Source organism: Cannabis sativa, chromosome 3 (assembly GCF_029168945.1).
Source record: "Cannabis sativa cultivar Pink pepper isolate KNU-18-1 chromosome 3, ASM2916894v1, whole genome shotgun sequence".
In the NCBI taxonomy this organism is placed as follows: Eukaryota; Viridiplantae; Streptophyta; class Magnoliopsida; order Rosales; family Cannabaceae; genus Cannabis; species Cannabis sativa.
Window position 1 is genome coordinate 47549795 of NC_083603.1, and position 16192 is coordinate 47565986.

Here is a 16192-nt window from a genome sequence, read left to right on the forward strand (position 1 = left end):
AATTTTCTTAGCCATTGGAGAAAATAAAAGAGAGAAAGAAAGAGAAAGAGAAACAGAGAAGAAGGAGAAATTGAGAAAGAATAAATTCATTATTGAACAAAGGAAAGTACACCAGCTTATATACAAGAGCCAACAACAGAATCAAACTAGAAAGAGAGAGAGAGTTAGTTAGAGTAGTTACAAGCCATAACAAACTAACATCTAACTACCTAACTAACACTCTAATGGTTTCAACCAACTTCAACAGAGTTGATACTCTTAACACTCTCTCTCAAACTGAGAATTGAAGCATCTTCAATTCTGAGTTTGTATCGAAACACATTGAATCGATTGCTAGAGATTGACTTTGTAAGACCATCAGCAATTTGGTCGATGGCTGAAACATGTCTGATGTCAACAAGCTGATAGAATTTTCTCTCGAACAAAGTATAAATCGAGCTCGATGTGCTTTGTTCTTGCATGTAGCACTGGGTTGGCAGTTAGAAACATTGTGCTTAGGTTGTCACGCCACATAACAAGAGGCCTTAGAAGTAGGGGTTTCACTAAGTATTCGATCTGATCTAATCCGCACAATCCAATCCAATCCAATCTGCCAAATGCAGATATCCGCACTTGTGCGGATTGGATTGGATTGAAAAATCTAAATGGATTAAATGTTGTTTCACCTCAAAAAGTAATCGATCTAATATAATCCGCACTTAATTATATATGTTTAAAAAAATTATAATATATAATATATATTAATTTTCTAATAATATTAAAAAAAAGACACAAACTTCTATTTTCTTAATTTTTTTTAGTAATATATTGAGTTTGTGTATTTTATTTGTTTTCTAATAAAAAACACCAGAAAAATTATTCTTATTCACATAGCCACATACACATAAAATTTAAATATATATACTAACTTATTTATTTTAGTAATGAATACATATATATTTTAGTGTAAATCTAAAGATGAGTACATATATATTGACATATATGTATATTAGTTTGATTTATATATAAATGGAGATGGTAAATAGATTATTATTGGAGATTAAGAAACAATTTTTAATTTTTTCCTGTTAAATATTAAATAATCTATCATTAAAAAAAACAACCGATCCAATCTGCACTATTGCGAATTGGATTGGATTTAAACTGATATGCGGATCGGATTGGATCCAAAATATGAAATCCGCACTTAGTGTGGATTAGATGTTATTTGACCAAAAAAGTGTGGATTGGATCGAATGAACACCCCTACTTGGAAGAGTGACATGTAGTTTAGACGGGAGAGAGTGAAGCCATGTTATTTCAGCAACCACATTAGCAAGTGACCTGAATTCAGCTTCAGTACTAGACCTTGAGACAGTATGTTGTTTCTTTGAAGACCATGCTACAAGATTAGAACCAAAGTAAATGGCATAGCCAGAAGTAGACCTTCTGTCATCAACATCTGCAGCCCAATCTGCATCACAGAAGGCAACAATCTCCCTGTGTGGAGCCTTGGTTAGATGCAGGCCATAGTTCATAGTACCACTCAGCTATCTCAATATCCTCTTGACAGCTACCCAATGAACTTGCAAAGGGTTATGCATAAACTGGCAGACTTTGCTAACACTAAAAGAAATTTTAGGTCTAGTTATTGTGAGGTATTGAAGAGCTCCAATAACTGACCTGTATAGTTGTGTATTGTCCACAGGATCACTACCATATGCTAATAGTTTGAGTCCACTTGTCATGGGGGCAGAGGCAGATTTGGCTCCTTGCATTTGAGTTTTGGGCAACAGATCTCTTATGTACTTCCCTTGAGATAGATGCAGGCCATTGGTGGTGTATTTAACTTCAATTCCCTAAAAGTAGTTGAGTTCTCCAAGATCCTTGAGAGAAAACTCATTAGTCAGGTTTCTGACAAGTTGAGAAACAATCTCAAGGTTGTTGGCTGTTATAATTATGTCATCTACATAAACTAAGATAACTATTGTGGACTGAGGTGAGTGATGAATGAACAGAGAATGATCAGACTTGGATGAAACAAAGACAAACCTAGACAGAGACTTATGCAACCTTTCAAACCAAGCTCTTGGACCCTGTTTCAATCCATAAAGGGCTTTATGGAGTTTGCAGACTAGGTTGGGAGAGGTGTTGATCTCATAGGCAGGAGTTTGTGTCATATGGACTTCTTCTTAAAGAACACCATTCAAGAATGCATTATTCACATCCAACTGTCTAATTTCCTACCCTTGAGTCAAAGCAAAGGTTCAAACAACTCGAATAGTAATAGGTTTCACCACAGGACTGAATGTCTCAGTAAAATCAAATCCAGGTTGTTGATGAAAGCTTTTAGCAACCAACCTTGCTTTGTGTCTAGTAACAGTACCTTCTATGTCTTCTATCTCCTTGTAAACCCACTTACAACCTATGGCTTGTCTCCCAGGTGGCAATGGAACAAGAGAGTAAGTCTTGTTTCTAGTGAGAGCAAGAATCTCATCATCCATAGCATGTTTCCACTGTGGTAATTGAAGAGCTTGAGCAATTGTAGTAGGAATGGATGACACACTAAACACCTTAGGTTTATGAATGCCAGCTTTGGCCCTAGTTGTCATAATGTGACTATTTTGAACTATGGGGACAGTAGTGACACTAGGTTGTTACTGTGGATGAGTAGGAGGAAGTGGAGTAGGGGATTTGGTTGAGTTATCAGTAGCTGAAACTGATGTTGCAGTGGTATTGACAGGGATAACATGCTCAAAATCAAGGGGTATGGTGGGTATGGTAGATGGACTGTGTTGATGAGTTGGTGAGTTGGGAACAGAGACTGGAAATGTTGATGGAATAGGAGAAGGGGTGTTATGTGAGGAGGCAGAGTTGGTGCCATTGCTCAGGTCATGGACACTAGAAGCTGGTGTAAGAACAGATGAGATTTGTGCAGGGATGTGCCATTCTTGGGGAGAAATAGTTTTTGGTTCACTATGGGCTTTGCTGTATGGGAATTGATGTTCATCAAAGATGACATCTCTAGATATGTACATCCTACCATTAGATGCTAGACATTTGTACCCATTGTGGTTCAAACTATAGCCTAAGAAGGTGCAAGGTTTAAACCTGAATTGCATCTTATGTTTGTTATATGGTCTGGTGTTAGGGAAGCACTTGCAACCAAAGGTTTTAAACCAAGAATAATCAGATTGTTTGTGAAACAGAATCTCTTAAGGGGTTTTGTGATTTAGAGCAGGGGTAGGTAATCTATTGTGCATGAACACAGCTATCATAAAGGCCTCATCCCAAAATTTCAGAGGCATGGAGGATTGAGCAAGCAAAGTGAGTCCATTCTGAACTATATGCCTATGCTTTCTCTCAGCTAAGCCATTCTGTTCATGAGTGGTTGGACATGGATGCCTATGTAATACCCCAAGCTGTTGCAGAAACTTAGGAAAGGTTCTAAACTCCCCACCCCAGTCAGTTTGCACCATTTTAATTTGTGTTCCTAGTTGTAATTCAGCTTCAACTTTGAACATTTGAAACACCTTTAGAGTTTTAGATTTGTCTTTGAGCATGTATATCCATACAAACCTAGAGTATACATCCATGAAATGAATGTAATACTTGTACCCACTGTGAGAGATAGTATGGGAAAGACCCCATAAATCTGAGACCACAAGCTGTAAAGGAGCTGTGTACTCAGTGCTAGAAACCTTAGGAAATGGTAGTTTCGTGGATTTATTGCTTAGGTAAAAGAGTTAATTATTGAGTGTTTCGCCTTGATTACATGTAATAGGGAGATTGAGATAATTGACTGCTTCAGCTTTATCTGCGGGATTGATAGTTTGATTGGAAACTGAAATTACATTCGTTAATAGGAATTAGGAATGATTGTTGAGGGTGACGAATAACTTTTAACTAGTTTCTCATATCGTATTCTCACTTTTAATTTATTTTTATTTTTATTTATGCTATTTTACTCTAAATCTCAAAACCCCATTTTTTAACTTTTGTTACTAATTTTTGAGTAATCAGATAAACATAGTCCTCGTAAGATTGACCCTTACTTACAATTATACTAAAATAATTGGAGGTATTAAAAATAAATATTAGTAAATTTGTTGTGGCTTACGACACGCACCACCAATCATATGACAAACAAGAATTTTGGAAGAATATCGACGAAATTTCCATAACCAAGCAACAAATATCTCACCAACACATCAATTCGATATTCAACAAGCAAATTCACTACTTCTACCATCAAAATTGCAAAAAAAAAAAAAAAAAAAAAACAACTTTAATTTAATGAAAGAAAAAATAGGCAATTATTGTTTAGAAACCAAAACCTGCTCTGATTTTTTTTTCTTTTTGGTTTGGTTTTCAGTGGCTACAATGGTGGTCACTAGATTTGGAGAATTTGTGCTAGAAGCTCGACGAAACTAGAGAAGAGAACATCTTTCGACGTGATGGGGAGGAGCACGCACTTCCTGACACTGTCACTCGCGGGACTCTTCTGATTGAAAACAGGCACCACAAGCAGAGAGAGAGAGAGAGAGGGGGGGGGGGGGAAGTGTTTAGGGTTTTCGGGTAGAAGGTAGAAGAAAGAAGAACAAAGGAGAAAAAGGAAAAAAAAAATAAAAAGAGAGAAAAAAAAAATTCGATTTTAATTTTTTTAATATTTTAACTTATTTTTTAAAAAAAATTTATTATTAAAATTAGGTGGACCAATGAAATGTCACCACGTGTATACTTGTGTACACAATAGGAGTTTACTTTGATCATTAACAGACTAAAGTAAATAGAAGGAATACAGAGCAAAACGTAGAGATTAAAAGAGTATAACCATAATTTTTTTAGTACGAGAGTTAAATCCTACAAGAAATTTGGCCACAAATTATTTTATTTTTAATTTTGTTTTATAAAATTAATTGTCAATTCCTGAGTTGCCAGCCTACACTTTGAGATGTTTTCCGTGACCAAAACGGGTAAATCCAATGCCAAACAAGTCCATTGATTGGTTAATGGAAAATTTCCACAAACAAAGCATCCTTGAATTCCGGACCAAGAGTAGACCTTTGATTCTTTCCATATTATAATCTCGAATTTGCCAAAACTTTCTGTGTTTTGGTGTTACAAATTTGATTATTGATAAACTAGTCTTATTAGTATTACATGAATTGAAATAAACAATGCAACTAAACTTAGTAACAAAGTCGCCCATTTGATTATTTCCATAGTACTTTTCTACTACTATCACTATAAAATAATTGGATTGTAGCTCCTGTTTTATCTCATCAATTGTTCAACTAATTTTTTTGAAGTTATATTGCATCCCAGTACACTTTAATATTTTAAAAAAATTATCTTAAATTAATATTTAAAAATCACTCATAACATTTTTTTTTAAATTTTCTTTTACACATAATTTTGTATCAAATTCAATAATTATTTTAATTTTATTCTCATATTTTCTTAAAAGTTATATAATTATTTTTATTTTTTATTAATCTAATGTCATAATTTTTTAGTTTAATTTTTTAACTTAATATTTGAAATATATTTTATTTTATTTTATATATAATTTTTTAAGAATATAGGAAGGAAGAAAAAAAATTTTAAAAAAAAAACTAGTATAAAGTAAAGATATTATTTTTTATATACGATAAAAAAATATTAAATAGGATATTTTTATATATTTTTGAGGTGCAAATAATATTTTTTTTTAAAAAAAAAATATTAATACACATTCAAAAAGAAGCTTATAAGAACATCCCCAATAGTACTTTATATTTTTTTAACTAAAATAGTTAAAAAGTTAGAATAAATAATCATTATTATTATTATTATTATTATTATTATTCTAACTATATTCTCTACTATAGTTAGTATTTGATGCTTTTGATTAAAATACAATTAAAAATATTTAGCATAAAAATATGGAGCTCCTTACATTTAGAGAGCTACCTATCCTTTTTCTATTATAGAAAACTAATTTTTATATTGTTCGACCTCATTTTTCAAGTTATATTTCCTATTTTAGCTAAAGAATGTATTTAGAGAGCATGATTGAAGATGATCTAACAATAATATTGCTACTGCTCCTAGGAATAAGCAAGAATGGCGATAACATAAATAGTCACTTGTATGAAATCCACACATCTTTTGATTTTTTCTTGAGCCAAACACATTCGAAAGTTATAATTATTTAGGGGTTGTCTATACATTTTGGTACTCTGTATTTTATCTAAATACAAGTTAGATACTCTGTGTTTTTAATAATGCTTATTTGGTACCTTGTATTTTAAAATCATATATATTTGGTATCCTAAATTCAAATTTTTTGATAAAATTTTATCAATATAATCAAATTATCTAAAATTTTATTAATTCTAAATTCAAATTTAATTATTTGATTACATATAACTAAGAACTATTTGGTTAAATTTATAAAATTGTATTGATTAAATTTTATTTTAAGGTACCAAATATGTACAATTTAAAAATATGAAGTATAAATTAAGTATTATTGATAATACAGGGTATCAAATATATTTTTCATGAAAACGGAAAATACTAGATGAGTATATTTACTTTTTTTTTTTTCAATATTAATAGAAAAAGTTTATTGTTTTTTTTGAAAAGTTTTTTAAGTAAATAAAATATAAATTATTACAAATGAGGATCATTTGTAATAATTATTATACTATATTATTATTACGCGTATATTGCACGCATATTTAGTTATATTTTTAGTTTTTATTTTTGTTATGTGTATTTTTGAAATTTTATAAATTAAAGGAAACTAATTAATTTTTTAATTTTGTTTTTTTAAAAATATTTAAGTTTTTAAAAATTTGAGGAAAATAAATATAAAATTTAAGATTATTAAAATTGAATATACTCCTAATATTAAAGATAACAGTAAAAAATAATAATGTTACAAATGATATATTAATATTTATATACATTTAAATTAATATAAAATTAGTATAAGGATAATTAACCTAAAACAAATAATATTTAAATTTATATATTTAAATTAATTAAAATAAATAATATTAATATTTATATATATATTTAAAAAATTAACCCTACTAATAACACCATTAAATTTAACAGAATATTCTTATATTCTTAAAATATTCCGTTAAACCAACAAAAATCCTTAGATAGACACATTTTATATATAAAAAATATATAAAAAAGTTATTAAACATTTTATAACTATTATAAACAAAAAAAAAAAATTAATTTTGACGTTTTGATTTTTTTTATTGTTCTCGAGCAGTTAATGAAATAGTACATATTTTAGCTAAATATATTGTAAACATATCAATTTCAAGATGATGACAGACCTATAACAAAATTTGAAACGAAATATTTTTTTTATAAAAATTAAAAATAAATATTAATTAAATTTTAATACAGTATCAATTTATCAATTTTAATTATTTTATCTTTACGTAATAAATAATTTTTCGTAACGTAACTTGATAAAATAATATTTAATTACTAAAAATATTTCTATTGAAGTGCTATATATTTTAGTACTTTTGAAAGAAAAAAAATAATGTGTTAAAATTATATATATTTTAATATATATATAAATTTTAAAAAATATAGAATAAATGTATATTTTATTTATTATTAATGGTACCATTAAAAAGGCAGGTTAATATTTTCAAAATAAAAGAACTTTAATACAATTTTTTTTTTTGGATGGTTAATACAAATATTAGTATTGTTTCCTTACAAAAAAAATTATTTATTTATTAAATATTTAGTTTATTTATTATTATCTTTATAAATAGCTAAACAATAATTGAGGGACAGATCAAACCCTTAACCTTATCATCAAGAGAACACTCCACATACCCTTTGTGCTATATATTTTTTAGGCTAATTAGTAATTTTTCCCCCGAACTTTGACATTGTAAAGACCGCTTAGTTTAATTTGGAAATTAGCAGATAATCACGTTTAATTATGAAATTATTTATAGCTATTTAAATAATTTATTATACTGTTATTATTGAATTCAGAGATGCATTTTTATGTCATGTAGTAGTTTTCATAATTTTGCATTCCGGTGCCCGGTATTTTGGAACTCGGTGTTTGGCTCAGTAAAAATCACAACTTAGTATGTTAGTAGGTTGAGACGGTTTATTAGACATTGGGAATGTCGGGAATGGCCGGAAATTTAGAATTTCCTAAAAATACCCCTTTAGTGTTAATTATGTTATTTTAGTGTGGAGGGGCAAAATGGTCTTTTTGCCCCAATGATATTTTGTCCTTTAGTGGGCTTTATTTGGTTGAATTAAGTGTTATTTAATATTAATTGTTGGCTGAAATGAGTATATTGATTTCCTTTCTTTTATTTTTCAAAGTCTCAAAAATTAGAAAGTTAGAAAATTTAAAAGAAAAACAAGCTTTTTCCTCTCAACCTCTCTCTCTCTTTTTCGGCCTCTTTAAAGCAGCAAGAACCTGGAATTTTCCTTTGATTTTCAAGCCCTTTCCCTTTCAATCTAAGTGTTCTTCAAGCCTTGGTAAGGTCCCTAACCTCTTCCTCTTGTATTTTATGAAGAAAATGTTTAAAAGATGATTGTTGCATGTGAATTGTTGTGATACTTGCTGTTGTGTTTTATTGTTGTTTCCAAAGGATTAATCTTGTTACTTTAAGTAGTTTAGAGTTAGTGAATGCATGATGGTTGCTTGGATTCAAGCTTTGAAATTTTTAGCTCAAGAATATGATTTTTTAAAGAAATGTGTTGAATCTGTTAATTGCTTGCTGTAGTTGGTTGCTTTCATTTTCAGAGGTTTAATTATGCATGATTATGTAGGTTTAATCTGGTTTGATTGCATGTTAGTTGATTCTAACCAAGTTTGAGTTTTGAAACTCAAAGTTTGGGCTTTAATGGTGTTTTTCGTTTCTGTGCATTCTAGGTGAATTTAATGCTTTGGAAATGTTATTTGGGTTATATGGAATAGGTCTGGAAGGTTTGAGGTGATTTGGGTTGGATTTGTTTGAGTTGTGAATTTTTGAAAAATTCCTGCGAGGAACCGGAATTTCGGTTGTGCAACCGGAATTCCGGATGAGGGTCCAGGAATTCTCAGAACGGATTCGGTTGCGGAATCCGGTCTCTTAGGTTGGGGAATTTTCAGATACCTTAGTTTTCCTCGATTTTATGTTTTTGGGGTATTGCCATGCTTTTTATCGATAGGGAAACTTTTAGTTCCTAGTTTAAGTCCCCGGGAAGTGATTTAGCGTATCACTTATAGTGTTGTGATTTTTATGGTTTAGGAGCACATGTCCGCGCAGATAGTTCCAGTCAGGTTGACCGGCACACCTGAATTCGGAATCCAGGTAAGATTAGTATAACAGTATGCATATGTAGATTACATGTTTAGCGTGCATGTAGGAAGCCTGTTAGATTACATTAGATATGTATGTTGGCTTCGAACTATTCAACTGTGTCACGTCGGTACAGGCTGGAGTATGACCGACGGCGGAGTATGACCGTTCGGCCGATTAGTGACACTGTATCACGTTGGTACAGGCTGGAGTATGACCAGCAGCCGGAGTATGACCGGTTCGACCGATCAGGCTGATACTTAGGTTGGTGGTTCCGTACTATTTGACGTATCACGTCGGTACAGGCTGGAGTATGACCAGCAGCCGGAGTATGACCGGTTCGACCGATCAGGCTGTTACTTGTCAATAGTACCGTCCCTATGAACGTTCAGAACTCAATACCGTGTTGGACACGGCAGTTAGGGGGACTCAGTATCGTGTTGGACACGGCAGTTAGGGTTATGATCAGGGGTATGGGCGTCTGATCATGACCGGGATTTATGTATGAGTGTTATTATGCTTTTCTTACTGAGTCTGTCGACTCACAGTGCTATGTTTATGTGTAGGTAAAGGCAAGGCTAGAGCTGATGGACCGTGAACGAGCCTATGAAGATTGTACATGTTGGGGCGGTTAGGCCTGGAGCGTACGATCATCGGGACAGCGAGGCTATTTTTTGTAACTAGTCGCTAGGCGACAATTATTTTGTATAAACAGTTGACTTTTGTAAATGATTTTGTAATCGGGATCCCGAGTCTTTTGTATAAATATTTTTATAAGTTTAATTAAAAAACAAAAATTTTAATTAATCACGTTTTCCATAAACCTCGTTGATTAGCAATGAGCTGCACAGCATGTTTAAAAATCACGTAATATGCCTATGTTAGTTAGGGTGTTACAGACATGTACTAAATCATGCTCTCTGAACTTTTTTGGCTAGTACATATCAAAGTTTGAAAGGCATGATTTGGTAGATATCAAAGTCTGGGGAGCATGGTTTAGTACATAAACAATCATTGAAACAGTAAAATTGAATGAAATTAGACAAAAGTCCTTAAATCTAACAATCTCAATAGTTTAGGGGAAATTTTTAACAGCCAAAAAAGTTTAGGGGACATGATTTGGTATATGTCAACGTTCGAGGGGAAAAATTGCTAATTAGCTTATTTTTCATGAAATTAGATGAATTGAATATTTATATATTAATTTTAACTTTTTTGAGGCCTTCAAAATTATGGGATCTGAGGCTTAGGACTCGGCTTCTCCATCCTCTAATCGACCCTAGTTCAATAGTACTATTTAGTGACTAGTGGTATGATTATCCCAGATATATTAAGAACTTTATTATAGTTGAGTTCATTGTTCAATGATATTCTTAGTTCTTGGCTCCTTCAAGCTCTTATTTTAAAAAAAAAAATAATAATAACAAAAAAATGGAGCTTTTTCATTTTTACATTTCAAATAGTTTTTTTATATATATATATATTTTTACAGAATTCTACATAGAAACTTCTATTATAACTAATTGAACAATTTAAATCGCAACAAAAATCCGTATAACAACCCACATAGAAATTACCGAAAAAATTACTTTAGAAATCCAAATTGTAAATTTGAAAAAAAAAATTAAAAAAATAGTATATAAAGTAATTTTTCAAAAAAAGTTGAATGAGGGAGATTTCAAACTTGTGTGATACTACCAAGACTGCCGTAAATTACTTTTGTTGATATACCATCTTATACTATAACTTTGGGAGCTTTAATAATGCTAGTGAAAAGAGAACATTGTCTTCACCCCCACTCCTTTTCACTCTCTTATTTTATTTTATTTTTTTGGATTCGAATAAGAGACCCGAGAAGAAGACATGTAATTTCTATATACTTCCATAATATATAAAATTATATATTTCAATTACAGAAGTGAATTTGGTAATTTTTATTTTATTAATAGCATAAACTTGTTAGCCTTAAAATATGAGGGGTTAATGATATTTCATGTAAAGAAAAAGGAGTAAACATAATAAATTGATAGAGAAGGATAATAATGAATACAATAATGGACAAATAAAATAATGATGCAAGGGGTGGCCATGGAATGGAGGCCACTAAAAACTAGGAGGTGTTAAGCCTCTAATTGTAGCACTAAAATACTAGTCTAATTAGTATTATTAGACCAACAAAGCAAAAGCAAGAAACGAGGGAGCTTTGTCACTCATTTTCATCCTCATTTTGATTCTTCTTGCCTTTTATTTAAAGAAAAAAAAAATCATTGTTGACCTCCAACCCTCCTCCCCCTTCTTTACCCATATGCTAATTTGCATTTAAACATTATTCTTCATATTTAATTACTAATTTATCCTTTTTATTTTGTCTAATGTTTAGTATTGTGCCAAATTTTATGACAATTATATTTTAGCTTAATAGAGTTAAGAAAAAAAAAATCATCTAATGTAATGTTAAAGTTCAAAAAGTGTGTTAAATTTTGTATTATTGTATATTTATTTTGAATTTAGTATTAAAATGGTAAATTTGACACAATATAACAAAGTGGAACCATGTGAACTATTATGCAATATGCATGGATAAACATAATTTTGAGTTACTTTTTATTTCAAATTTAGTATTCATATTATATTCAAATTATCTTAATAATTGGTGGGAGAAATATGAATTCCATATTCAAATTCATCTAATGCATTGGATCACATTTCATTATGATAATTACATTTATATTTTATTTTAAATTATTTTTATCTGGTTATAATAATATAACCACATTCAACCACTTTAGAGGATCAAGTAGTGTTATTGAAAAATAAATGTCATTCAACATCACCAAAATTTAAAAATAGACAAACGAATCAACAAATAATAATAATAACAATGAAAAGTGGTTATATTATTAATGAATGCAAAGAAAAAAAAAAGAAGAAGATCAGATACAACAACATCAAATAAACATTCATAATTATATCAACAACTTCAAATATACCAATTTGAAAAGTCATCTTATCACCACATTATAACCTAAAATGCATAAAATAATAAAAATAAAATTCCATTACATAATAACATAGGAATCAAAACAATACTATAATCTAATAAGATATATATATAGGGATATGATTTTGCTGTATTTTCACATATTGTAATTCGTAATGTACGGCAGCCGTCAGATGAGAGAGTTATTTGATCTGACGGCTGAGATTGATTTAGAAATAATTAGAGTTAAAAAGTAGAAACATACCCTGACACTCATTTAATTACCTTGAGACTCATATAATGTACCACGAAATACAATCCACAAAATTATATCCCTGTATATATATTTTTATTTTTTACAGAAGAGAGAATGAGAAATGATATTATTACCAAATTGAAGAACAAGTGTCTTTAGAATCATATCAAAATACACAAACAATAATTTTCCTAAAAGGTCCCACCATCATAAATCAAATCGAAGGTTAAATTAGTAATTTCATGCTGACACACCAATACCATTGCACAGACCAAAAAAAGGCAGAAATATATTATTTAATAATAATAATAATAATAATAATAATAATAAAGGATTCTGGTGAGAGAGAAAGAGATAGAGAGAGAGAGAGAGAGTAGGAAAAGAAAGGTGATGAAGGCGATGAAGAATTCCACAAACGCAGCAACAGCAACAACACCAACACCAATTCCCCGTACAAATGGAATCATCGTCTTTCTTCTTAACCGCAACCACTCTTTACTCTTCTTTTCTCCACCAACCAATTATTTCCTCTCTCTTCTTCTCCATTTTCATTCTCCTTTTCTAGCTATCCCTTTCTCTTTCCCTCTCTATCTCTATTCACTCTTTATTCCCTTTCTTTCCATCCATTCTTGCTGCTGAGATCTTCTTCCATCTCTCTTTGCTACTCTAGTACCATAATCGGGTCTGTTCTCTTTTGGGGTTTTTTTTTTCTGTTTGTTTGGCGAGAAAGAAAATTCTGGGAAGGGGAAAAGAAAGAAAAATAAGATGTGGGTAATTCAATTCGAACAAAGAACGCTGATTCTTCAACTGGGTTGTACTTAATTTTTTGGCTTTTTTTTTGTTTTGTAGGGATATGTTTGGAGGTGATAATAGCACTAGTCCTTTGTTCCCTGCTTTGGTTGAGGAGAACCAGCTTCAGTATCCTCCCAATGCATTCCCTCAGCTGCAATTATTTGCAGATTGTGATTGTGAGTGTTTCTTTCTCTTTTTGTTTTGTTAAAAAATCTTAGATCTTTAGTGTAGACGATTAAAGGTGGAAATGAAGGTGAATTCTTGATGTGCTTTGCATGAGTGTATAATATCTTTATCTGCATATAACCTCTTTGGTAGAGACAAATATGAGTTACATTACTACAAGCAGTTAAATTTTGTAGCAAAATAAAGAGATTTAAATGATATTCACACTATATCTCCAGATGTTTGGTGCCTAGTAATGATTTTAGTTTGGAGAGATGCTACTCGGTTCACAAGCTTCCTTTTATTCTTTAAATTATGTCTCAACAAGTTGTGTTAGCTTTCTTTTCCATCTTGTTTCATGGACCACCAAGCTACATTCTTTTGGGGTTAATGCATTTATTTAGCACCATTATTAACTACATTGCTAGTGTGCTGTCATTGGAGTTGTTTTGCAACTTTATTAGAACCTTTACTTCTCTCCAACCTCAACTCAAACCCCAACTCCAACTCCACCTTTATCCTCTTTGGTAAATAGCCACAACAATCTGTGGTACACCCAAGCTTTGTTATCTTTCCAACTCCATCATCTCCACCTTCTGAGTTTTATCCTATTATATTACTTGTCTTCTTATGTCTTTTGAAATAGTTTTTGGCTGCCAACTTGTCATTGCTATTGTATGTTTTGTCATTTTCCCTCCTTGACATTTTTATCATTTGATTATAGTTATTGGTTTCTTTATTACCTACCTTTCCAAATTATGATAAGTATCTCAGTTTTGGGGTGTAGTCTCTCATGAATCAATGTCTCCATTTTTCACAGATACAGTTGGCTGCAATGTTGGTCAGATGAACCATATGGCGAACAAGCATATAGCTTCAACAGACCTACCAAATCATAGAAGACTCCCAGAGACAGATTCCAATTTAGTACAACAAAAAAATCTGATATCTATTAATAATTACTTTTGTCAAGATAAAGCTGGTCACTCTGGAAGCATTTTGAACCCAAACCCTGTGTCGACCGGCCTTAAACTTTCATATGAGGAGGAAGAACACAACTCTTCTGTTACTTCAGCTAGTGAGAATTTAAAAGCTGTTCTCCCTGTTATTTCCTCAGTCAATGACAATCTGAAGGTCGAGATTGATCGGCAGAAAGAAGAATTTGACCAGTTCATTAAAGCTCAGGTAATTCACATTGTTTTTCAAATCAACTTACATTGCCATTTAACTTGGAACATTCTAAAAAAAATATGGAGTAACTGTTTAGACACATCACACATAACATGATCTATTATGTTCTAAACAAGTTTATTCAGTTCGTTAAGTTTCTTTGCAATGTTTCCACAATTCATGGTGTTTCATCGCATTGTTTGTCCATAAAGGTGCAAATTGTTACCAACTCTATTGAACTTTTACCAACCATTTGCCTTTCTCGGCTTATTCCATTTTGTAGGAAGAGAAGATCTTCAAGGGTGTAATGGAGATGAGGCAAAGACAGACAGTTTCCTTTCTAAACGCAGTTGAGAAAGGAGTTACCAGGAAGTTACATGAAAAGGAAACTGAAGTAGAAAACATGAATCGCAGGAACAAGGAACTAATGGACAGAATCAAGCAGATCACTGTGGAGGTTCAGACTTGGCACTACAAAGCAAAATACAACGAGTCTGTAATCAATTTCTTGAAGAGCAACCTACAGCAGGTGATAGCACAAGGTGCCATACATGTAAAGGAGGGCTGCGGGGACAGCGAGGTAGATGATGCAGCCTCTTACACAAACATGAATCATCTCGGCTCTGTGGGTGTCTCTGGATCTGCGGTTACTGGTAAACCGATCAACTGCAGAGCTTGCAAGGTTAGAGAAGTTTCAATCTTGTTGTTACCTTGTAGACACCTTTGTATGTGCAAAGATTGTGAAGGGTTTATTGATGTATGCCCTGTCTGCAACATAGTGAAGACTGCAAGTGTGCAAGTATACATGTCTTAAAGTTGTAATATGTTAATGAGGGAATGTATATTTTATTTATTTTATTAATACACTTACTTGTAATTGTCTTTCCCTAATTGGAAGGATTTATTTATTTTATTTATGATGTTTACTACAACATCTAATGATTATGGGTTTCATTAGAAGCTCAGTCACAAACACATAGACACATCATAGTCTCCATTCACTTTTGGTAATGGCAAAGAAAAGTAAGTGGTTGCAATCTTGGTGGTTCTTAACTTAAGCCAGCTTTCTTGTTGTGTCTTCTTTTGTCCCTTTATATTTTATTTGAAATTTCACTTTGTATTAAACAAAACTTATAACAGGGAAAACAAAAAACAAAGCTTTTTGTCCAATTATGAGTAGCAAACGTGGGAACAACAAGATGGTATTGGTTCTTGTGTTAATGGGAAGTGCAATAGTATATTTATCTAATTGGGAAAAAAAAAATCAATCTTTATCAAATTAAATCTCAACTGGGAGTAGGCCTGGCCGGCTCTACATCTTATATACATTAAATATTTAACCTGGTATCTGGTTTGGCCCTTTCATCCTATTGCTGCAGAACTATGGGAAATCAAGTTGGGACTTAATTTAGGTGCCGTTTGGTAACACTTTTGTTTTTTAATTTTTTAATCACAAAATGAAAGTAAAATTTTTGTTTTTAAAAAATTTATTTTTGAAAAACAAAAATA

General features: G+C 31.5%; 1 protein-coding gene across 2 annotated transcripts; it reads left to right on the forward strand.

Moving 5' to 3' along the window:
- Positions 1-12865: 12865 nt before the first annotated feature.
- On the forward strand, positions 12866-15615 carry LOC115710037 (E3 ubiquitin-protein ligase BOI). 2 transcript variants are annotated; one of them, XM_030638341.2, is made up of 4 exons: positions 12866-13323; positions 13406-13524; positions 14334-14698; positions 14967-15615. In XM_030638341.2, coding segments are annotated over exons 1-4 (1017 nt in total). In that variant the 5' UTR covers positions 12866-13321; the 3' UTR covers positions 15498-15615. The 2 variants fall into 2 exon arrangements, with proteins under 2 accessions (XP_030494201.2, XP_030494202.2); XM_030638342.2 differs by having other exon boundaries at positions 13039-13238.
- Positions 15616-16192: the final 577 nt, after the last annotated feature.

Bases quoted from the DNA above. Each gene is read 5' to 3' on its own strand.
- LOC115710037 (XM_030638341.2), top strand. The intron at 13,525-14,333 runs GTGAGTGTTTCT...CATTTTTCACAG, and splicing joins ATTATTTGCAGATTGTGATT to ATACAGTTGGCTGCAATGTT. The intron at 14,699-14,966 runs GTAATTCACATT...TCCATTTTGTAG, and splicing joins ACCAGTTCATTAAAGCTCAG to GAAGAGAAGATCTTCAAGGG.